Source organism: Sebastes umbrosus, chromosome 1 (assembly GCF_015220745.1).
Source record: "Sebastes umbrosus isolate fSebUmb1 chromosome 1, fSebUmb1.pri, whole genome shotgun sequence".
In the NCBI taxonomy this organism is placed as follows: domain Eukaryota; kingdom Metazoa; phylum Chordata; class Actinopteri; order Perciformes; family Sebastidae; genus Sebastes; species Sebastes umbrosus.
In genome coordinates, this window is record NC_051269.1 from 17,651,921 (window position 1) to 17,677,522 (window position 25,602).

At 41.4% G+C, this 25,602-nt stretch overlaps 1 protein-coding gene across 15 annotated transcripts in view; it reads left to right on the plus strand.

Annotated features, from left to right (window-relative positions):
• The window catches only part of nav1b (neuron navigator 1b), an 85,951-nt gene that overhangs the window by 46,427 nt on the left and 13,922 nt on the right, over positions 1–25,602 (plus strand). For 6 of the 15 annotated variants that reach the window (XM_037767355.1, XM_037767363.1, XM_037767371.1 and 3 more), the window contains 14 exons: positions 11,868–12,018; positions 13,114–13,414; positions 14,598–15,336; positions 16,200–16,616; positions 17,160–17,201; positions 17,299–17,456; positions 17,961–18,134; positions 18,733–18,785; positions 19,273–19,296; positions 19,794–19,871; positions 21,584–21,592; positions 23,125–23,223; positions 24,029–24,140; positions 24,264–24,394. In XM_037767355.1, the coding sequence (XP_037623283.1) occupies positions 11,868–12,018; positions 13,114–13,414; positions 14,598–15,336; positions 16,200–16,616; positions 17,160–17,201; positions 17,299–17,456; positions 17,961–18,134; positions 18,733–18,785; positions 19,273–19,296; positions 19,794–19,871; positions 21,584–21,592; positions 23,125–23,223; positions 24,029–24,140; positions 24,264–24,394 (2,488 nt within the window). The remainder of the gene's footprint in view (positions 1–11,867; positions 12,019–13,113; positions 13,415–14,597; positions 15,337–16,199; positions 16,617–17,159; positions 17,202–17,298; positions 17,457–17,960; positions 18,135–18,732; positions 18,786–19,272; positions 19,297–19,793; positions 19,872–21,583; positions 21,593–23,124; positions 23,224–24,028; positions 24,141–24,263; positions 24,395–25,602) is intronic. The other 9 variants (XM_037767415.1, XM_037767424.1, XM_037767442.1 and 6 more) reach the window with 5 other exon arrangements.

The window sequence follows — 25,602 nt, forward strand, 5'->3', positions numbered from 1 at the left end:
ATTTAATTTGAATAAAGAATATCATATAGATATGATATAGAATATGTTTTGGGAGTACAGAATATTTTATTAGATAATGTGTATACATCTGGTAAATTTATTAGATTTCATGACGGCACCATGTGCTGCTCATATAGCCTCCCCCATGACACAGAACAAGTCACAGTTTCCTCATAGCTGATGCATATAGAGTAAGATTACATATTGTGGAAAAAGACACAATGCAGGTGAGAGAAAATAGCTTGTCCTGTATTCTACAAGGTGACAGAGGGTTTGGGGGGTGAGGATGTGGACATCTGGGGATCTGGACTGTACCATTTTTAGGTTTCTATGCAGCAGCATGCATGTAAGGCAGCAATGCAGAGCAGAGAGAGGAGGCTGGTTCAGCAGCATCACACCTCCCGATCATGCGGCAACATGGCTCGGGATGTGCTGCCATGGCAACCGTCTTCCACTGACCCACTGATGGGCCGCCTTGTGTGTCAGTGTGATAGCTGCTGAACGGATGGATGTGTGGAGGATGTGTGTGTGTGCATCGACTGCTGGTTTGTGGAAAGAAAAAAGGAAAGAAACAGGCAGAGAAAATGAGAGACTGAGTGAGACACACAGAGAGAGAGACGGGTGTGAAGATGGCATGCTAACCACTTAATTAGATTGTTTTATAATTGGCGTTGTGGGGGAGAGCTGTCTGTCTATAAAGCTATTGTTTGTGTTTCCATTTGTGTCCTGGTATTGCCAGGATTTACAGTAGCACTGCTTGCGGAAAAACAGTTTCATTCAAGCAATTTTTCCAAAAATCTGATATGGAATACTGTATGATTGACCCAAAAATAACAAATATATTTAATCCCTTTACTATAAAAGCAAAAGCATACAATTGCATATTTAAGACAAAATATGAGACACATTTTCACCCCTCACAAGCACTCAATGCATTCCAGTGCTATCTTTGCCTACTGTATATTGTAGATAAGCCCTTGGCTTAGTTTGCTCCTCTGGCAATGGCAATGTCATTTCCATGGTAACCATAATAAAGCTTTGCCCATGCTAGTGAGTGGATCTGTTCAAAGCTCAGCGAGCATTTCTAGTTTTTACAGCCTCACTTCATGGAAAACTATGTGTATCGACAGACACATTCTGTAATGCACAGAGGGTTTGCTGCAGTCATCTGATCCTGGATCTGTGCCTCCGGCAGTCTGCATTCAATTTCCCTTTCCTGCCCGGGTCAGACCTTACTATAGTGCTTCCCTAACTATTGACGCCTCACACGTTTTCTGACCCACTTAAACCCATCTGCACAAAAATTGGGTTTTGGCCTCTTTGCTCTGGTTCTCTGCAGGCACTGCTGGGATTACAGTTTAGTGAGGCCACCACTTGGGGTCAGTCCTTCACGGGCTATTGCTCTGCAAGGAGGGATGTTGTTTTCTTGCCTCTGAAGACTACACACACACACGCACACACACACACACACACACACACACACACACAAACACGCACACACTCAGATAGAGTCATTTGAAATGCTTTTTTAGTTAATTTGTAATCTTCAAAATGGAGCCATAATGAAAAGCAACCACTCCTGCTATGTGTTACTGTTACCCAGACATAGAGCACACATAGGCTCCCACAGTCAGCAGCTCAAACACATCTGGGGTCAATATGGAGCTCTCATTCCTCAACAAGGGTCAGTGAAACACTGGATCTAGAAGCCCCTCCACCCCAAGAACAAACGCTCCTCCACCAGCATCCTCCGCCACGTGAATAATGGACCATTACAGCAGCACCCCAGGGAGTATGAATCATCCCTGTATCGTGTCTGCGTGTGGTCGTCTGGGCGTGCAGTTTGGACCCCATAACACTCAGCCCCAGGTGGAAAATGCGATACTGTTTTGGCTCACAGTATTGTATTTTTTAAAAATGTGAATCACGTGGTACGTGTTAATCCATCATTCCACATTCATCACTCTGTTTGTTTGAAGTTGGTACAAAAATGTCAGATTATCTGCTTTAAGTATGTCTAATGAGGTCTGGTTGCTTCAGATTAATATACTGCTCTGTGTCGGATCTGGCAGTGCTTCAACTCAACTTGATACTGAATCTGCATTAGACAGAGTTAGTCAGACAGCAAGCAGAGTCGGTTCAAGTTCAGTGTTTATGTGCCACATCAATCAAGTTGATATCAAAGGGGAACTACGCCCATTTTCATAATTCATACATGTTATTCCTATGGTCTAAGACAGTCCAAAAATATTAGTAAACATGAACAACTCTCTCCCAAATCCAAAAACTAGAGTGCTAAAACTCAAACTTGTGATGTCATAGGGTATAAAGTCTGGAGCTGCTTCATAGGCAATGAATTAGGAAAATGGTTATAGATGACACTGAGAGCACCCAGGAGAATCATATGGGAGTATATGGGCACATTTTCTGTTTCACAACTGACAACACTAGAATAGAATAAAGCCCATTTGGGTATAAAAAAAAGAAAACAAACATTCTGCAGGTCTGAGTCTCATTGTCTATGGAGCAGCTCCAGACTGTTTACCCTATGACATCACAAGTTTGAGACTTACTTCTCTGGTTTCTGGCTTTGAGAGAGAGCAGCTCATGTTCACAAATATTGATTGAACTTCCCTCGGCCATGGGAATAACATATTGGATTTCTTAATTTGGGTGATATTTTCCTTTAATTTGTCTTAGTGTGGCGGCACAGATGAACACACAGTACGAGGACAATACAAACTTATATTAAACGAACAGCAGAGTATTCCAGACTAAGACTGTAAATGTGGCACCGCATGAGACTGTGGGTCTCAGGATGAAGTGTGCATCAGCTGTGGCGTGGCTACAGTACATCTGCGGGGGGAAGTTTCCTGTCTGAGACTGATGGAGACTGTACATTAATTTTCCAGTCCAATAATCAGACGACGAGTCCATTTTCTGGGGCCTTGTGGAGATGGGGCGGCCAGACGCAGTCACTGATGCATCTCAGACCCATTTACTACACTGATATGCCACTGCTCTGTGATGAAGCCCGATCCTATTTGCCTAGCCACGGTCAGGCTCAATACAGATCAAAATGAGGTACCGGGAAGATCAGAGATGTGCTGAAACAAAGCTCCGCTGGCTTTTTCATCTGTAGTCCTTTTTGAATGAACGATATTTAAACAGCCTGTGATGCTGTCTCTCTGGAAAAATCCCCCACATTGTACCATTGAATCCACTGAGTAGAGCAATGTCTGCTCTTTCTCTGCATCAAAGGCTTCACAATCCAGTGAAGTCCTATTTTTTTTTCTTCTCAATGCCAAGTGGTGCCTCCTTTAATACACAGTTACAGAGTGCACACACTAAACTGTAGCCATAGGAGGCACAGCTCTAACTCATTGTGCCTCCTGCTGGAAATCTAATGTCACGACACCCCATGGAGACAGGATGTATAGCAGCAACTCAGATTAAAGTCATGCAGGGTTACTGTATTCTTTTATTATCTCCTGTAAGGTTAACTGAGGTTTTGTACTTGGATGTAGTTTTACCTGCACAGAATGTATGTTTTCTTATTTATTATGGAATAGTGTCATCTAAAAATAACATGCTATTGTGACTGGAAGATGCATTATGTCTCCCCGGTCCTCACACTATACTTGATATACCATAGGGCTGTTTATCAAGCTTTTGGTTAGGCCCCTTATGTCCAATTAAGGGAAATCTTAATGATACGTTTTAGACAATATGTGTGTGCCCTTTCCTATTTCAACATAACAGTGCCTCTGCGCACAGCGCGAGGTCCATGAAAAAATGTTTTTCCACATTTGGTGTGGAACTCTTTACTGGCAATCAACATATTCTTGACCTCAGTCTCATCCGACACCTTCGGGATGAACTGGAACAACAAATCCCTGCAGCCAGGTTTCCAAATCTTGTGGAAAGCCTTTCCAGAAGAGTAGAGAATGTTATATAGCTTCATAATAATATCCATGGTTATGAATGAGACTTACAACAATCGTCATGGTTGTCATACTTTTAGCTATTTATTATAATTTGACAGACCTTAAAGGGGACATACCATGAATATTTAACTTTTTGCAGTACTTGTGCACATACATTTGGGTATCTGGAGTTCCTACCAACCCACAAACTCTGGAATAAGAACCCCAGTCATTTTTTGTGGGCTGCCTCGATCATAAAACATGTGATTCAACAAGCCATTTAGATTTTGCTCCCCTTCCTTTGTCACATGCAGGCTCATTAGAATATACCGCCCACATGCTTGAGAACTACCTTTGCAAAGGTGCACCATATTTTTCTCTCAAGCCAATCAGAGCAGACCGGGCTTTTTCAGGTGGGGGTCTTAAAGAGACAGGCGCTAAAACGAGAGGGTGAGGGTGAATACAGGTTTATTCAGACACAGTATGAGAAAAAGAATATGTTTTTTGAACATTAAAGCATGTAACCATGTTCTAATAGAAACCCAAAATACAAGTATGAACCTGAAAATGAGCATGATATGTCCCCTTTAAGTTTCTTCACCTTTGCTTGTTGCTAGTTATGATGTCTTGATTACTGTTACAGCTGCCATTTAGTGCTAAATATTTAAAATATATCAAGGAAGAGATTTGGGGATTTCATGTCTCTATCCTTTATTCCCTTTAATTTTTTAAAATGCATTTTAGACTCACATATTAGAGCACAGTTTACTGCACCAGAGGCAAACATCACTGAAACTACAAAAGCCACAACAGTAACAGTAAAGGTCAGATCATGAAAAGGGTTTCTTGTCTGGTGACGTAAGTAAAGGTCCTCATGGTGCAATGACCTCCCACAGATGGGTTGAATCTCTATTTTAACAGTTTGTAAATAACCCAACAGGCAACAAGCAAACACGCAGAGGATGTTTCTGTCACGAGCCATTTGGTTATCGGTGCAGGACAGCTGTTAGTATACAGTTCAAACATGACTTCAAGGCTTTTCAGAGGACGGCTTGATTAGCAGCTCTGTGGCCTGGCTGAGATAAACAGGAGACGAGAGCAACATGGCTCTCTTTCTAGTACTGTAAACAATTAGTATAATTTATCATTCTGGGCAAAGACATACACGTTTTTGTTTTGCTATTAGAAAATAAAGTTTTGAAGAAACCAACAGGTATGTGAACAAAAATGTTTTATAGTTTTTGTGAGCAAAACAAAAAGAGCAACAGGCTGATGAGCGTGATGATCAGAGTGACAAAAAGATGGAGGCAGACACAACAATCTTTTATCAAACCAGCATCTCATTCTGTGAAAGATGTTTTGATGAATGCCTGTATGTCTGGTGCACACACACTGACAGCAAAAATAGTTGTTTAATTTCAACAAAAAGTAAAACCACAGTTAAATTCCATTTAAGCTGACTCTGTATTTATATTACAAAATGTGGCCTGATGTGGAAAAACAGAGAGAGAGACTCAAAACTATAACACATAAGGGTCAATAAGTTCTTCTGTTTGAAATATTAACTTTTGACAGTCTTAATGTGGTTTTGACATTTCATCTTTGTTGTATCTGCTTTGTAAAGGATCTCCCACAAGATGAAATTAGCACGGATTCATGTCGTTTGATCACGTATAATCTTTTGTCAGCACATTTTGAACCAGTTGACGGACCGATTGTTGGCCTAAGATGTGAACATGGAGTGAGACCTCCTTGGCCTGCAGAGCCTTTACCTCCTGGAGAGGTTAGTTTACAGAGCTGGGATCTGGTGAGATCATCCCCGTGAGTCTGTTCCACTGCTAATGAGAGGGGGAGGGAGGTTTTCCAAGGCTACTCATGCCTTACTGGAGGTCCTCGTGTCATCTGTGGGTTTGTGGTTTTGCTCTCGCAGTGATTCAGGCCTTACCTTGGAGTGAGTTTTTCCAGCAAGGCCCCTAGAAGGTAATGAATGAAGACGGAACATGTTTTATTTTTAAAGACACTGATCATGGTAATCCCTTTAAAGTGAAAGTGAGTCTGAGGAAGGTTTATTTTTGTGGCTTTTAATTTAGTTGTCCAGTTAAAAGTCTGTGTTTAAAACCCTGACAATCACCCCAAAGACTCACTTGTGAAATCACCAAGACTAAATCCTTCATTCATCACAGCATTTGTTGAGTTTGAGACGGACCAAACACCGTTTACACTGGTGCTACAGGAATGAGACCTAAAACCTGGAAATGAGTTCGCATTTTAGCACCAGCCCTCGTCTGGAAGTCAATGGGTTTTTTGAATGGGTTTTTAGTTAGATCTGTGGTTAACACAAGCTGAGGAGATTTTAATGTTTTATTCTACGACATAAAGTACATCAATAAATACCCCATTGTGAATTTTGAAGCTTTTATATGTCTTAAACAAGGCGGTTGCTAACAAGCGGCTAAATGATTGTGAGTACAATACGTCATCACGCCGACTCGTCCGCCTTTACAGCCTCGTTGTGTATACTCTCTCATGCGACCGTGGTGTAGTTTGTTTGTAGCCTAACGTTAGCTTTTTACTTACAGCGATTTCATTCATGCTTCAAATATCATAGAAATGGTGTTCTTTTGTGAAGATTATCTTGCTGAACAAAACGTGTAAGTATCATAAACGTTTGTTTGCCACAGAGCTTATTTTCTACAATAATAATATAAATCTCATTGGCTTTTTGTCGAAGGAACTCAGGGTGATGCTAACTTTCTAGTTAGCATCACCTACAAAAATACGTCATCCCTGGCGCACTCTATTAGAGACTCTGAAGTATTTCAACAATAAGCACCGTTCAGCACTCATCACAAAATGAGCCTTACTATATTTTAATATCTGCCCAATTCTTATTGCTTAAATTCCCTACAGCAGCTGATGAGCAGCATGAGCACCCCATTAGATTACTGCCTTGCAAATTGGGCTAATTATAGTATTTGTCATGTTTTACTTAAAGGGACTGTTTGTAAGAATCAGAAATGCTTGTTAACAGCGACACCTGTGGCCGTTAAGTCAACGAAAGTCAGTGTCGGGCTCGCGCTTGTGCTCCCTCTACATAGACATGAACGAGCATCGCTCAAAACAGTGAGGCGACACACGTCAGCTAAAACCACAATATCACTCTATATTTCAGCTGCTTGGCAGTAATGTTAGCTGACCAGACGGAGGTCTCTCCATGAATCAATGCTGATCCTAGTGTTGGCTTTTCCTGCTTCAGCCTCCTGACCGCGGTCGGAGGGAACAGGGAAGACACCGGCACCCGGTCGGAGACGATAACGTTTCTCTCTGCAGAGCCCCGTCACTTCACAAGACACGGGAAACCTCTGTTGGTCTGGAGGAGCTGCAGCAGTTATTTCTGCACAAACATCCACTGTACATTCACTAGATATTCTCAGAGCTACGAAGTCTTCTGCAGTGTGTAGTGAACGCGCATGCACGTGTAGAGGTGGAGTGAGCTGAGTGAAGGCAAGCAGGCAGGCAGAGGAGCAAAGTACAGCAGAGACTCCGGCCCTGGAGACCAAAGCTACCGTCTCCCCCGTGTCCTCTGACTACGGCCAACACTGTTTAACAGACGGGCTTCACTAGACATAACTTTGTGGTTTTGGTGCTTCCGTGTAGTTTGTGTTGGAGTCTGAGTCTGAACAGCGTAGCCACACACGAGTGCGCATGGGACACCAACCCGGGTGATTTATACGTGTAAGAAGTTACAAACAGTCCTTTAACCCTGATGATGTCATCAGGTTTTTTTTTTCAAACTGGAAAGCTAGAGCCACAGAATAGGCTACATTAAGCTATATACAATATATATAGAATTTTGTTTTTCACAGGCTGAGTAGTACTTCTTATGGGGAGCAAACTGAACTTCATGTGTAAAATTAGTGAAATGCCCCTTTAATTGGCTCTCTCTCTCTCTATCTGGCAATTTGTTAATGACTGACAAGCTAATTTTAAGGCCATTCTTCATAGCTAGGCTAATATACTGTTTTTGTAAATTCAGATTTAAAAGTGAGATATTTCAGTAGCTACATAAAGAACATAAATCAGTATGTCATGTTTTTTTTACTTCATAATGGGTAATCAGATCACTAGGTAGACTAACGGTCAGTAACGGTTCACACCACGGGTTACCATGGTTACAGCTCGCCAGCCGTTGGCCATCATCTCTCAGAGCAACATCAGAGTCTCTGCTCTCTCTTTCTTTCCTTCCCTTTGGTAAGGGGGGTGTTGCCTCCTGTCCAGTCCGCAGACCGCTTCTCTCTCTCTGCTCGCTGAATGGGAGAAACGGGGGTCTTCTTCTTTACGGAGGAGATGAAAGTGAATCTGAGCAGCGCACACGGAGGATAATTAAAGGAAGTTCAGTAAAGAGGTGTCATTAATGAGATGAGATGAGCGGCCGTGTGTTGGTCGGTAAAGTTCCTCCGCTGCAGTCTGCACCGAGAAGAGCTAGCAGGACTTTAGTCTTCACCACACGGTAAAGATGATATTTCATTACTGTCTTACTTTACACACACTGAACAACTTTACCGACATGTTTAAGGTGTGACTTCTCTGTATTAACCCTCTAACTACAGACTAACAGACTGTATCTAACGTTATCTCTCACAGGGACCCAGGGCTCATAGGCTTATTGATAGATTTAAGACATTATTAACATTACCAGGCTTTGTACTAACTGTACAGTAAAGTAACATTAGCCGATTAGTCACTCTGGAGTAGAGGATGAATTCGGCTGGTTTTATTACATTTTTTGTACTTTTGTACTAAATAATTCAAGAGGTAAAAGTTATGGAAAAGGGAACTCACAAAATGAGGAATATGGAGGATGTTTTAGAGAAGAGATGGAGTCTAACAGAAGGAAACATATAGTTACATGTGTTAACAAGCATGCACATATACATATGCTTGGAGGTGACCTGACGTGAAGGAGGATGCATGTGTGTGCACATGTACATTTATTTTTTATTAACTTATTTGTTGATTTAATTAATTATTACTCGTATTTTTGTATTATTATTATTATTTTTAACTCTATTCTTTCTTTTTATTATTATTATTATTATTATTATTATTATTATTATTATTATTTATTTTCTTAATTTTATTTTAAATTTGAATGTTGAAGTTGTTTTCTCTTGACTTAATGAGTTTGTCTTTAAGCTCATCTACTTAAAAATGAGTTTATAAACTATTGTAATTACGAACTGTAAATTGCATATATGAAAACTACCTTGAAAAAAGGGAAAAAATAAAGTATAAAAAAATGAAAACATAATTAAATTATACTAGAATAACGTTACTTTAACGAGAAAATTGATTTCAGTAACGTTAAGCAGTTATTTTCCTTTATTTAAGCTATCTGTTCAAGAGTTATTATACACGTGTGCATTATGTTGACATGAAGTTGAAAATACTGAACTTATGTTGACAATGCTTTGGCACCAGGAATGATAACATCTGTGGAAACACATTGTGTTCTTCTTGGAGGAGCAGAACACCACAGCTATCTGTATAATAGAGGATGTCTTCACCACTCACTCAGCCAGAGGCATGCACCCTGGAGAGCTTTGTCTTTTGCTATCCCATATGCAGAAAATAGACGCAGTGCCAGAAGTGAACTGCAAGATGCATTCTTCTTATTGTGTGCCATTTCATCTGGTTTTTATAGCTACTATAGGGTAGAGCTTATAGCCTATACATAGCAGTCCAACTTCCTAAATCTCTATATAATGTCATGTGTGCATGTTTTTTTGTTCATCTATCTTTGCAGTGACACAAGTCTTGCCATCCCAGCACTTGAATGTGTGTCCCGTGTGTGTGTTTTAGTGATGCTGTTAGATCCAGGTCCAAGTCTGGACAGTGATCCCCGCCCTGCTCCACAGCACCAATCATCCCTCAGTCTTTTTTAAATCCAAAAGCTTTCACAGCAACCCAACTCAAATAATAGCACAAATCAGAGAGATGTTGGAGTTGTGCCACCGAAAACAAAAAGTTAATTGCCACCCCATGTATGAAAGTATGCACTTTTGCTGGCGTATATTCCCACCCTCTCCCTGTCTAGATTTCACCTCTGGGAGTAGACACTTTTGGCTCGTAGTATCAACAGCCCACCGGCCCTCCTGCCTCTTCTCAGGCTGACATCCCTGTGGGGGTTATTCACGGCCCCTCTGTCGCCCCTGACAGAGGCGGTATTGTTCAAACATACCACGAACATCTGGGCCTAATGTAAATCAAAATGATTCTCCACTATTGACGGTGTGTGAAAAACATTTTTAAAATCCTCAAATCAAGCATTAATCTCCGTTTTTTTTCCCCCCTGCTCGTGTCAAACTACGCCTCTGAGGTCACAAATCACTTTGCTGAAATGTTGCTTTAGTGCATCAGAACGGTGAAAACCAAAGTGTTTTACAACCGTGACTACAGCTCAGTTGCAGCCATGTGATTTAAATCCAATTCTGAACGTGTACGGGCCATTTTTGTCTCCCTGTATTTTTCTATGCAATTCCATGTTTCCGTGCCTCTGCTAATTGCAGACTGCAGAGCCACAGAGAGCATTTTCAGCTCAGCGAGGGAAAGCAAAAGAAAGGGGAAACGATCCAGCTCAAGCAGTGACTGAGCTTTTTAAAGGGCCTTATTAATTCACCTTTTCCACTGTGCCACATTTTTGTGCGCCAACATGAATTTGATTACCACCTGTGGTTGCCAGCAGTAGTAGTAATGATGGGGAACGTTAATTATACAAATCTTGAGTTGGACTCGTGTTTAGCTCTCTGGAGATATCATTTTTATATTCAACATGGCATTATTGCTCCACTAAAGCACATAAGAATGTTTTCCTCTTCAATTTTAAACTCTGAATTGTTTTATCCTCATGCGATGTTTTGGTTGACTGAACGGCTGCACCTCTTGTTGAACTCCATCTGCATTTTAAATGTATTCAAATATCATGTTTCCAGAGACCTGATGCCCAGTGAGCAGTTTCTCTGAGCTGTCCCTGCCGTCCTCACACAAGAGAGGCCAGTCTGGCAGCATCTGTTTCAGGGCGACTTCGTCGTCGGGTGGAGGGAATGGGTCAGGGAGGGGTCAGAAGCCTGTCACTCTGATTTCCCCTCATCCTGCTTCTTTAGCGCATACCAGACCGCCTTCTTTTAAACCCTGAGCTGTCAGTCGCCATACTTTTTATTCAGCGTGATTTATCAGCACATCCTGTAAAGTTTCCCTTGAAGCTGCACAGTGTTGGCCCCTGTTTAAGAACTGTTAGCTTTGCTGTCTTGGTGATTTATGAAATTATGGCTAAGTTTGTATATTTTTTTTAAGCTTAAAATTAACTGTCCAAGCTGACCATTTTATCATGACTGCTATAGCTGTTTCCCAAAATAAGCTCTAGTGGTTTGCTGAAAGCTTCACTCACCTTAGTACAGTTTGTGAACGGTGGCTTATAGTGGGTGAAGAAAGTTCCAAGCATGAGTTTTATGGAGCTGTCATAGATTCTGGATCCGTCAAAATTAATTAATTACAACCTCTGGCACTACAATCAAAGCTATTTGATATACAAGAACAGATACAGAACATATCTTTTTTAATAAGTATTGGAATTCACTAAGTACATGGCAGAGGCAATTAGATAATAAGTGAAAAACTCATACTTTATTGAAGCTTTGGTCACCATATGGTCTGTTGCTCTGGTGTTTTAGTTGAATCAAAGCAGCTGCAGCCATGTTGAAATTACCTGCTTGTTTGAGCATGTGGCCACCTCCAGAGACAGCTTACTGCAGGCAGATGGACATGTCTCTGTTGCTGCCAGCCTTTTGTTCCTTCAAACTCAGCTTTACTGTACATTCACACGTTGCCATTTACTCGATACCGGCGCATTTTTTGCTAAGTGGTCATCCTGTCTCGTTTCAGTTGGGACGAGAGCAGCTCCATCAGCAGCGGGCTCAGCGACGGTGACGGCGATGGCTCGGAGAACCTCAGCTCAGAGGAGTTCAACGTCAGCTCCTCCCTTAACTCGCTCCCCAGCACACCCCTGGGATCCAGACGCAACTCTTCTGCTATGGTGAGCTGAAATAATGCACCTAACAGTCCGTGAACGGCGTTCGGCTTTCCTTTTTATCTTGCTTCTTGTTGTGAAAGGCCAAGACCTTTACTTGAAGCATTTTTTAATGCGTCTCTTTGTGATTTACTTTGTATTGTGTGTTAAATGCGAGTCCTTTTATTTTGACAAGGCCACAGAAAGGCACCACAGAGACCTCATCTCTGTCATTAAATGAAAATGTCACAGTGTAATAAATCTATACTGTGGCAGTTCTCTGTTTTGTTCTGTTCAGAAAATTACATGTTGACTTCTGGTTGTTACACTGAGCCTAGAGCCCCTTTTCACTGGAAAATGTGTCCTGCTTATTGTTCCTTCACTTGGATGTTTGACCTGCACAGTTTCACACTAGAAGACCATTTTCAGGTTCATCTGAAGGTGGAAAGTTTCTCTGTGCTCACCTTAAGACATGCATGTAAGAGTATGATTTTGTGACATATATATTCTAAGTAGTTGTCATTTTAAGAAATGAATGAACTTATTGTGGAGAAAAAAACACATCAGACACAAATGATGTCTTAAAACATGTCTGGAGATGTTTAAATCTGATCAAACCTGGTGTTCAGTTTAGATAAGTGGTACTGGTTTCTACCTTTCACACAGGTAAACATTTTGTCTTTTTGCTTACTTACAGAATGCTCATTAAGCAGAAATGAACATTAGTGCTACTCAATGAGCCATCTGCCACTCTATATTGCATTAATAAGGTGCCAAGAAGCAGCATGCCCAATTTTGTCCTCAGTGCCACCTCCTCGATGCACCACATGATCGTTTTTCTTTTTTTGTGTACTTTACAAAAATAGATGCTCAAGCTCTCCTCAATTCTTCTTTATTTATCTATAATGTGTTGATTTTTCTCTAAAGTCCATACAGTTTTTCTTATTTTTGTTTTCCTTCCTTTGTCTGTTTTCTTTAATCCGCTCGGGGCAGATCAGTTTGTCTCTCTTTCCCACTGGAATGCAGCTGAGATGAAACAAAGATTACAGAGAACATAGATAACACAGACCATGTCTGACGGTTCACCCACGCTGTGCCTCTTCCCTTCCTCTCTCTTTGCAGCTCCGCACTGACGCAGAGAAGCGCTCCCTGGTGGAAAGCGGACTCTCTTGGTACAGCGAGGACGGAAAGGCCGTCCACAAGCTCGACAGCTGCAGCTACGACACGGGGAGTCTCAAGACGGAGGCCCCGAGCAAGTGGAGGAAGAAGCCTCCGAGCCTCAGTGAAGACTCGGGGTGTAAAGGAGAACTGAGGAAGCCTCAGAGCTTGGGTCAGCCAGGAAGTTTCAAAAAGGGTCGTAATCCTCCCATAGGCGTGACCTCCCCCATCACCCATACCTCCCAGAGCACGCTGAAAGTTGCAGGTGAGATCGATGAGTTTTTATCAGCCTGTTCTCTTCTCTGCTATTCCCGTCCTGTAGAAATTTGGTTTTGAGAAATTGTTCTGTTTTTAACTTGTTTAAACTACAAAATCTATGTCATCCATTATCTCTTCATATTCTGTGTCCAAATGTAAAACAGCTTGTTTATAGAGCAGCCAAGACGGATATCTGCTTGGTATCAAGATGAATACAGAAGTGTACCCCTTTAGCGTAAGCCATGTTTTGATTTGTAGCACAGCTCAGTATGCTGAAGGGAAAATGCACCATTAAATCCGTTTCATTGAGCTTCAAGCCCAGAGCAATGTTTCTGCTATTATCTCAGAGAAAAGCCGGTTACTTACTGTTGTACATGTCCGCAGAGACGCTGTGTCTGCCATCTGCAGCGACTAAATTTATTTAATCCCCCAACAAAACATGCCACGATTAAATGATAATGTTAAAAGTGAGTTCCAATACCAACATTTCTTGGCCTTTCATTTTATTTTTCCTCAGCTTAGTTTTAGCTTTGAACACAAGTGATTACAATTAGATCTGATTGTATGAATGCTGGCTACAGTTTTGCAGGGAAAAAAGATTACCCTTTATCCTTATCCTTTTAATGAGTCGTTCAATCGCCACAGCTCTGTGCTTTTCCTTTAATGATCCATACAGATCTGATTTTGATTGATTATTTCACTGTCTTATGATATGGTCAAAACATGTAGTTTCGTTTAATTTTGCATAAGACCCTTTTAAGTCAGAGTCAGTTGGTGAGTCACCTTTGACGTCATGGGCACATCAGCTCTCTAAGTAAATACAGATGTTTCTTGCTTATATTTTATCTCTGCTGTAATGGATGGAAGGATCTGCGCATTTACTGTTATGTGAAAGTGTCTAGTTAAAGAGAAATGATGTGTGATGATTATCCATTCAGGTTGCAGTCTTTTAAGTGGGGTTGTTTTCATTTTTGTTAGCCCAAGTTTACTGGTTTTACTGGCCCAACAACCTATTCAGTCTGTCCGTTAATTTGTAATCTATCCGTCTGTTTTTGAGTAGCTTATTCTTGTCAGAGTCACGGTGGTAACAGAACAAACAGCACCCCAAACATTCTGACTGCTCCCTGTCAATTGTTATTGAAATTGCCATATTGTTGTTATTCAACTATACAATATCTTTCTTTATCTAGCACCTAAAACTGAGAAGCCACTGGATAAATCCAGGATTTCCCTCAAAACTGCTGGTCTACAACGGTCCCGTTCAGACGCTGGAAGGGATCACCATGGAGAGCACCGCAAGCCCCCGTCAGGTTTGGTTAAACCCACAGCTGGAGCTTCCTATGGCTACAAGAAACCACCAACAGCCACCGGTACCGCCACTGTTATGACAGCAGGGGGCGCCACCATCTCCAGTGGCTCTGCCACTGTGGGGAAAACCCCCAAGTCATCTGGCATCCCTGTGAAGCCTGTGGGAGGAGGTCGAAAGAACAGTTTTGACGCCAGCAGCGAGCAGAGCTTCATGATGCCAATCGCCAGGAACAGCATTCAGTACCGCAGCCTGCCGCGGCCGGCCAAATCGAGCACGCTCAGCGTGATTGGTCGCCCCGCGCCTCGACCTATCAGCGGCACCATTGATCCCAGTCTGTTGAGTTTGAGGCCTGTGCCCATGGCCTCCACGGGCCCCAGGGTTAAAGAGCCCAGTAGCTGCGGCAGTAAGATGTCTAATCGAACGAGCGCAGGCCCAGTGAACATGACGGACCGAGAGAAGGAGAAGGAGAGGGCCAAGGCCAAGGCTGTGGGTGCAGACATGGACTGTTGCTCTCTGAAAGGAGACACTTTGTCCACAGGAGAGTCCACTGTGAAACTGCACGGCCTGAGACGGACCAGCAGCGGCAAATATCCTGAACTGTCATCGCCCACCACACCAAGGTGTCTCATTTACATATTACTTTAAAGGGTTGGTCAAATCACAAACAAAAAACTAAAATCTCTCTGACCCCTGGTGGCACCTAGAGGTCGTACTTTTCCCTCCATTTGTATTCTCTAGTAGGATATAGATTAAACTTTGGTTTTATATGCTCAGGATTTCTTCTGCCCTCTAATACAGTGGTTCTCAACTAGGGGTCCGGGGACCCACAGGGGTCCTTGAGGGAGTTCCAGGGGCTCCCCAGAAAAATGGGGAATAGTTTATTTTCACTATTTAATTTACTATAGAAGCGAGCCCACTATGAGTAAGAGTGACTATTTTGATCATAGGTTTCACTTCCCCCACGGTTATCTCCTCAACTATAGAATTCCGGTCTTAATGAAATCTAATAACTAAAATCTTTTCAGATGGAGTCTCAGGTCCCTGAAATGAAATCTTATCAAATGGGGGTCCGTGACCCTAATAACCTAAAATGTTAAGAACCACTGCCCTAATACATCACCACAATACAATGAAAGTGAATGAAATATCAGTTGTGGTGCCTACAGGATTGAAAAATCACAGTTTAAAAAATGTAACAGCTATATCTCTTTCCACAAGCAGTGTCCCAGTTACCCTAAATAGTTCACAGAGCTCACTATGAGCAGTTTAGAGTAACAGGAACATTGCGTCTTTGGATTTTTGTCGGTGTTGAAATTTAGAGGCAGAAATCTTAGAGACAAATACCTCAAAAAACCTTGGCAAATACAACCACAACTTATCTGCCTGGCTGGAGGTAGAGAAGTTAGGAAATGAACTGAAATGAATACACATCATGTGCTTAGTTTCTCTATTCTAACTTTTTTTTGTTATGCCTGATCCCCAGGATGCTGAACACTAAGTCCCTGGGTCGCCCACCCAGCTTGGCTCACCTGGACAAGGTCAACTCCAACAGCCTCGACTCCTGCGTGACCATCCACGACCTCCCGCCCAAAGTCCCCCCTTATTCCAAGCTGCACGACTTGGCCGGCTCCCACGTCCCCTCCCGCCTCACCCCCAGCCCGGCGCCCGTGCTCCACATCGATTCCCCCGGCTCCTACACCAGCGAGAGCCTGAGTCTGAGTGCATCCCCGCTGCTCTACCCCAAGCTGTCCGGCATGCACCGCAGCATGGAGTCCCTGCCCCTCCAGATGAGCGTGCCCTCCAGCTCGAGGTTCATCAGAACTGAGGTGCATGACAAGGAACAGAGGGGCGCGGGGACCTGGGGAGCCGGAAGCAGGACGTCCCTCAACCTCACAGATAGGTTAGTCTCATCCCAAGAAATATCTAACATTGATGTAAATTGATTGTTATTTTAAGCCTCTCAAGGCCACTTTTCTATCTTCATATGAACCAACACTGGTCGAGGTAACTGCATTTATCCCAGCCACTGAACAAAATGTCCAGTTGGCAGATGAACCATTGTTTCAGTGTGAAGACATCCAACATTGGGCTATAAGTTTCTTGGCAGCAGACATACCAACCATATTTTATGTGCCTTTTCCCAGAACGGAAACTCTGAGGTGTCATTTAGAAGATGGAGGGTTTGGCTCCATCGGAAAATCTCTGTCTGTCAAGGTGGAGATGGTCCGAATTGTTTCCTGCCAAAAAAATGTGCTTTTAAGCAATCCCACGCTGTGTTAATGAAAACGCCCAGTGTGCCATATGGGCAAGATGTACAAAAAGGATTAGACGATAAACCCTTGAGGTCTTATAAAATGATAGTGTTTTTGTAAGGCTCTAAGAACGTACCATTTTTATAAGAGTTATTCTCTATTAATCATGTCTATATTCTCTTTTTTTACAGCTTGCAAACGGACAGAAATACCTTGCCGAAGAAAGGCTTAGAGTACGTCAAAACGATTACTGTCCAAGCATCTATTTTGAAATCTCACACTGTGATGTATCTTTATTGTTTGAAGTTAAAATGACTTCTCTTTTCTCAGACGCTATGGCTCAAGCCTGTCAGATAGCGACGGCAAACCGGGACGGCGCCACTCCCACAACATAGTCAGCATGACAGATAGCGATAGCCCCCCTCAGCTGCCTTCGCCGACCCGCCCTCTCCACCCCTCCTCCGGCAAGGCCCCTCTCACCAACGTGGGTGAGTCTGCTCGCAACATTGGGCTGCCAAGTTCTAAAAACACTTTGAAACTAATGAGACTTGAGGTCTTTGATAAGCCATCTATCTTAGCGTTGATTATTATTCAGGACGGGATATTAAGTTCCCACTGAGAGGGAAGTCCAGCATGGTGTTTTACAGTTAAGAAATATTGACACAAGTTGTCAATAATAGTCTGAACGCTGAAGTGATGGCAAATTGTTCTGGTATCAGATTTGACTATGTGAATGTTACATCTGCACTCATTTAGACTTGAGTTAGAGTCTGAAATATGCTGGAGATGGAGGCAATAGGGGGTCAAGTCAGGCTATATATATCTCTTTGACTGTTGTGGAACCGTAGTGTTGCCTTTCACTGAGTCATCAGAATAAGCGTGCTATACCTAGATGGACTGTGTGTGAGAGTGTGTGTTGCTCTACAGAGCTGTATCCCACAGTTTAATATGTGCCACTCACTGTCTTTCCAAACGTCTGTCTTTTCTGATAGTTGCCCCAATTTCTTGTGGCACCCCGAGGATATCGCGCTCCAACAGCATAGGCCCGCCCAGCGAGTCAGCCTGCGATCTCTATGGAACCTCCCCCCTGGGCAGCAGTATGTCCCTGGCTGACCGGCCAAAAAGCATGATGCGCTGTGGGTCTTTCCGCGAACCAGGGGATGATGGTGAGCCTGCTCTGCAGGGGAGTCGCCCAAAGTGGCCTCAAATGAAACAAAGCTGTCCACTCATACAACACGCAGTCTGTTAAGCAACATGTCAGAAGGACATTTGTTTTCATTAAGAAGGAAAAGTGGAGAGTCTGGGTGCCTTCATTTTAGATTAATAGTGAGTTGACTTAAAGGCACTATCTGTAGTCCAAATGGAAACAAAGCAGGAGACCCACCACCAGTAATTTAAACCTGCTTTCACTCTCAGATAATATGCAGGCGTTTTAATACACATTCTACCACCAACTCCAGGTTCTTAATGTATTTCGATGCGATAACAAAAGTCTGTTTACATCAAACTCTTAAATCATGTCTGTGAATGTGCCTGTTATTGATGTGTTCTTAATTAGCTGACTGAGATTGAGATATTTCGTTGTCTAAAGGGTTGTTAGTAGTAAAAACGATTCACAAGTAGTGGAAACAAAGTCTTTTATTTTGTTACTGTGGGGTAGGGCTGCTCGATTATAACAAAATCATAATCACGATTATTTTGGTCAATATTGTATTACTATATTGTTTATTCTAATAAGTCAATTCTCTACCTTGCCCGTTTCAGTGCATGGATCCGTGCTCTCTCTGGCGTCCAATGCTTCCTCCAACCATTCTTCGGTGAGTAGATACAGTCATAATATGTAGAGTATAATGTTACTTTTGCTGGACGTTAAGTGCTTTGTGACTTCAGTTTACTCACTGTCCTGTCTTCAAGAAGCAAAGTGATCATTTAATAAAGCTTGTACAGCATAGAATCATTTTCTCTAATATAGGTAAATTGCTTTAATCACAATGATTCATGGACTTTTGGACTCTTTTTTTTTTTTTTGCATGCAGGAGAACCTTCTATGCATTATATTAAGTGACCGTAAAGCCTTCCCTAGTTGGTTACAAACCTCTAATTGTCCTGGTACTGCATTCTGTGATTGGACAACTATTCGGTACCTATTCTGACATTGTATTTCCCCACTGCCGTCTCGTTAAAACATCAGTGATGTCCCTTTTACTGCTTTTACTGTGGATAAGAAGTTTTCGTAACTCCCCCTTAAAGTTAACCGACTACCTTATCCCTCTTGTTCATTTGCTTTCACCATGCCTTCGTTAGAATGAGGAGAGGATACAAGGGGAGGTAAGGCTGACGTGCCTCACATTGTGCGTTTTCTCTGCATCATCTGTCAGTCATTTCCTGTTGAAACGGGTCCCTTCATCAGATGATGTTACCATTGCTCAGTGAAGGCCACAGATCTCTTACCTCAGGGTCTCATAACTCAGTTCATTTTGTTTTTATCTCTAATATTCTTTATCCTTTAGCACCACCTGCTAACATTTAATAAAGACATTCTCAGTGCATGAGAAAATCCACCGTCATCCCTTGATTAAACATTTTCTATTATTTTGGAGTGTATATTCATCCACTGTCATTTTGGTTTCTTTTATATTTTGTTGTTTGCATATTCTTTATTTTTATTTAACCAAACGAAAACAACACATTTCATCACATAAAGCTGCTGCATTATCATCAATCAAACCTTTATTAATATCCTCAACACTGCTGGCTTTTTGTCCGAGGTATTGTATAAATACATTGTCCGTACTGCTGGGGCTTACTTTTCAATTTTTCCACAGCAAATCCGCAAGTTGAGGCGAGAGCTGGAGTCTTCCCAGGAAAAGGTTGCAGACTTGACCATGCAGCTTAGTGCCAATGTATGTATGATTTGTTTTTTATTTTCTTTAAGATTCCCTTTTTGCCTCTTTTCGTAAGCTAATTTGTTTATGTGTTGGAGGCACGCCAGATATTTTATCAGAGTGTAGATTATACCTCCTCTAAGTCATTTAGTTTGACAACTCACTGAGATACAGAAACCCCATTTCACAGGTGTATCTAATATCTGCCCAGCATTTTTGTAAGGGTGAGATGTGAGGAAGATATGGTGTGAACTGTTGCTCACTTAAGAAATTGAGGATCACTGTGGATGACTCTGGATGCCGAGGCATAACTCTGGCCTTGGTCCGACTTGCAGGGAGTAAGGACATCCAGTCACAACATATCTAGGATCTACCAAGCCACCCAACACTAGGGGCTTTTTGAATTATATTTTTGAGCATTGTATGCCTAGGTGACAGTAGGATGATGACAGGAAACAAAGGAAAAACAACATGCAAAAAAAGGGTACCAAGTTGCGGTTCATGGTCAGCTCCCTAACCATTTGGCCACTTTGGTCTTACAGCAGACATGCCATATTCTCAGTTCTCTCACTGTCACTCACATTTTTCCACTGTTGCTATAATCCTTCAGCTCTGTAGCCTTGATAGACACCCGTTTAACCCTCAACTTGCTTTTAACTGATTGAACCAGCTGAATCATTTTCCACCCCTGCTACTTCTTATAGTCTCACACCGCAGCTTCTAGATGCTTGAGTCTGGCTTTTTCCATCACACTCAACTTTTACTTTTAACACCACCTAACCACACTGATCTGGGGTCCAGTTGCATAAGAATAGACCTAGTCTTTGTCTTAAATATAACTTTAAGTCAGACTTGCTATAGGCACTTAAATGTAGCTGTTGCATAAAGCTTTCCTATGAGTGAGTAATGTAAGACTGAGTTAGATAGCCTGTCGCGCAATGCATTATGGGTGAAATAATACACTTCACAGAAGAAAAAAATGGCGAATGCAACAGCAACAACTTAAACAGTATAAATCCAACCACAATATGATACAATAATCCAAAAACGTTATGGATAAACAGTTGAAATCGTTAGCAAGAAATAAGCTAAAAGTAATGGATAAATAGTTAGCTAAAGTTAGATAAAAGTAATGGATAAACACAGTTGAAATAATTAGCTAAAAGTAATACATAAACAGTTGAAATAGCTGCAAAAAGTCAGCTAAAAGTAATGGATAAACAGTTGAAAATATTAGCTAACTGACCTTCTGACAGATTGTTGCCAAAACTCTCACCTCAGGCTTAGCCAGGTGGAGAGGTGGATAACTTTCCTACCTCAAAGTCAGTCTTAATTTTAAGCAACAGACTTGATTAGACTAGTCTAACCTGACAATCTAAAACCAGTCTAAGGCAAAGACTAGTCTTAAACTAAGTATATGCAACTGGCCCCTGATCTGATAGACAACCAGTATGAACTACAGTCTCCTATTGCACATTTACCCACTCACTGCCGCTGCTAAACTCTCAACTAACCCGGTTGTTTTGAACATACCAAGTGACTGTATGAAGCATATCTCTGTGTGTGTGTGTGTGTGTATTTTTTCAGTTTTTACTGTATGAGAAGTTTATTCCCACGCCTAACGCCACTGTCCCTCTCTTTTACGTTCTTGGATGTATTGACTGCTGGACTCGCTGTTTCCCCATGCCTGCCTCCCGCTGACCCGCACCTTTGGATGCTGGGTGGAGCAGCTAGGCCAGGTTTGTTGGACTGTTGCTTCTAAAGAGCTCTCTGTCGCTTCTGCATGTTACTGAGAGGACGTCAAGCTGACAAGTTGCTGTCATCTGACATCTCTGCTGGGCTCGCTGTGTGGCACAGCTGACCTCGTCACCTTCCTTGAAGCATGTAGACATGTTGGCAACTAATTATTGTTTTTATTTCAATTATCTATTAATCTGTTGACTATTATTTCGATTAATCATTTAGTCTCTAAAATGTCAGAGCAAAGTGAAAAGGGTCAGCATAACTTCCTAGTCTGAACAACAGTCCAAAGATGAAAAAAACAGCAAATGTTTGGCATATTTGCTTGATAAATTCCTCAAATGATTAAATATCAAAATTGTCTTTTCATTTTCTGTCCATCAACTAATTAATAATTAACCAATTATTTTTCTCAGCACCAATTTCTAACTATTCCTGATAATATTCTTAGATTTGAAGGCTAATAAGATACTGCACATACTAACCTTTGGGATACAACTTAGAGACATTAGAGGGAAATACAGTTATTTAAAAACAAATTGACTTTCAGGTAATGTAACAGACTTTAAAGCAGCCATGTAGAGGTCTAAAGAAATTGCAATATATCGCCTTGCTTACAGTATCGCAATATATCGCAATATATGGAATCGTTACCCATGTATCATGATACGTATCGTATCGCCAGATCTTGCCAATACACAGTCCTACAGTGTTACAATTCTAAAGCGTTCTACATAGATTTCTGTGGCAGACAAAAAAATTGTGTGGCTAGTAGAAATGTTCAGTGACCTGCTACGGTTGCACGAGAGGGAAAAAAATAATTTTAGACCGTGCCCTGAAAGCTTGCTCTTAGGTCAGTAACATCATTCAAACATATTCAAGGAGTAGCAGAGTGCTTTATTATTCAACAAATGTGACCTCAAAGAAATACCTAAGCAAGGTACCAACAAAAAGAAATGAAGAAGGGAATAGTATGCTGGCCGTATTCAACAAAAGGAAGGGAACACACCCAGACCAACCACACAACAGGCTGTCGGAACTATCAAACCAAAAAAAGAAACTAATCCCAACAGAAATAAAGCCGCATAAAGAGGACTATCTGACCCACCATTCCAAAAAACCATCATGTAGAATTTCTCTTAATTTTATTATGATGGTGTCAGCAGTGGATTTTAGAAGATTTCTAATCATTCACTCCATCATGAGCAGAAATAGTGTGAGACATTCTAGCCTATAGGTCACACATGCAACATGAGGTTGGCAAGGTTTGTCCCCCAGCGTCATACCCTTGCCCTCCCTCACCACCAATACCCTAACATCCTCATTCATCTCTGACATCACCCACAGCTGTCCACTACTCCATCCCCTCCCTCCTGTCCCAGCAGATGAAGAAAGCCATTTGCTTGATGTGCTGTGAGCGTGTGAGGCTGCAGACCGATTCGATGCAGCCGGTGACTCATACCTGTCTGCTGTCTCAACCCCCCCACTCTCTCTCTGCCTCCTCCTCCTACCTCTGTGTCTTCCTCTAAAGGCTAATCTGGTAGCGGCTTTTGAGCAGAGTTTGGCGCTGATGACGGCACGCCTGCAGACCCTGTCGGTCTCCTCGGACCAAAAGGTATCTATCACGATGGTAATGAATGTCATACCACTAGAGACACGTGTGACAATTTCTGTATTATTATATAAGGAAAAGTCCATGAAACCTAAAGAAACAAGCAATGAATATCATTCTAAAGTAATAATTTTGTTCCTACATACCAAACAAATACATGATGATTATTATTACTATTATTATTACTATTAGTTTGATCATCATTCAACTGCTTTATATTAGATCCTGTCAGTTAAAGAGAAGCTACTAGGTGACATAGTTATATTATCATCAGCCACTCAACACAACACCATCATCCTTGTTGAAATCAGAATCAGATATACTTTATTAATCCCAAGGGGGGGGGGGAATTGGGGCGTTACAGTTGCTCTTGTATAAACATAAAGAAATGGAAGAAAATGGAAATTGGGAGTAAGTAACATGTTAATTATGTACATAATGCTACAACATAAACACAATATATATATAAAGAAATATAAGTAAGTACTAAAAATTAAAAATAAGAAAATGAGAATCTTAAGAAATTTTAAATAAGTACAAATATTTGCATTAAGATATGCAATATATAACCAATAACCACAGTGCAAATAAGTAAATCCAAATTCTTATAAGTAAATACAAAAATGCTGAGAAGTGGGATATATTAAGTGTGTTAAATATAAATGCCATAATGGTATAAATAACAAATGAGTATTTCTTAAATGTACAGCATAAATGCAGTATTATGGACAGTATTGCACAGTTGAATTATTGTACGGTAATAATAGACATGCCACAATCCTTGGTTTAGAATAAAACACATGTTGATATTTCCCTCCTTCAGGACTCTGAACTCACTGACCTGAAGGATACCATCGAGGTTCTGAGAGTCAAAAACACAGAGGCCCATGAAATCATTCAGGGGGCTCTCAGCAGTCCGGACTCTGCTCCTAAAGGTACAGAATAATGTTTGGGATGTACAAAAACAGAACACATGCAAAGATGAAGGGAGGAATTTCAAAAGCTTCCCTCTCTACAGTATATTCATTGTGCTTTTTTTTCTTCCTCCTGGTATTTAGAACTGCCGATCAATCGCCAGAACTCCTCCGAAAGCATCTCCAGCCTCACCAGCAACACCAGCCACACCAGCCACTCCAGTATTGGCAGTCTCAAAGAGCAGGAGGCCAAGAAGAAGAAGAAGAAGAGCTGGGTGAGAATCTAGAGGTTGCACTGATTAGAAATACTGTTCACTGAAACACTGACCGGATGATTGAGTCCCAACATACTGCCCTCCCCTGTGTGGTGAGACCCACACAGACGATGAATTATTTTGCAGTGTTTCATGAATCAGATGTTTTTCTTCAGATCATTAGAAATAGGGATTGGAAGCTATCAAACCAGTTGTGGTATTTAATTGAACAGTTCAGCTTGTCTGGGTTTGTAATTGGTCAAATTCATTAAACTCAAATTCATCAAACTTTGAGCAAATTCAGGGATTGTCTTGATTAGTCCCAGATCATCAAATTTATAGCTTCAAATGATTTTTTGTAGGGCTGACCCGAGTGCTTTACAACTTTCGACCGTTGCCATGGTAATCGACCTCCAAATCAGTGTTCGAATGCTTCGTTTTTTTTATAATGAAGTATATATCACAAAATAGCCCATGAAATACGGAATAATCCCACAACAATATTCATTATTCATATTCAACAATAATTATTTATATTATTATAGATATTCTCAGACGGATAATGCTGTTTGTTATGTGTAGAGGTGCGTGTGTGTGCACAGTAATGCAGCATCGGTACTGAAACGGGGGAGATGGAGACAGACAGAAGAACATGTCAGCCGGCCGTGCTTCTAATACCTTCGAATATTTCTCACTGAAGCTTCGAAGCCCAAAAAATGGTATTCGGGACAGCTCTAATTTTTTGTCACGTGCTCAAACTGTACAATATGTGCAGTGAAATACAGGCTGCTAAAAAGGCTAGTTTGAAATAAAGAATAACATGAGATAGAATTAGAATAAAAAATAAGAAAAGTAACTTATGAAATATAACAAATTATAAATGTATGTAATAAAAGAATTCAAATGATACATTTATATTAGCCCAATGTGTCACAGCTTTGTTGAATACTCGATTCTGATTGGTCAGTCATGGCGTTCTACGGTCTGATATTTTTTTTATAGCAGGCCGATGCTATGTATAACAGACTATTGCTATGGACGCAGTTCTGATGTCGGACTCTGGAGGACCATTTCTGTGTCAAATTATTGATTTCTTAAGTAAGTAGCCGTGTAATAAGCTCGCGTCGTGGTCCTGCATCGCCCTGAAGGGCTCGCTATACATTATTCCTCACAATTTTTTTATCTGAAAAGAAAATAGAAGTCCGTCAGCCGCCGCTCTAGTTTGTTTT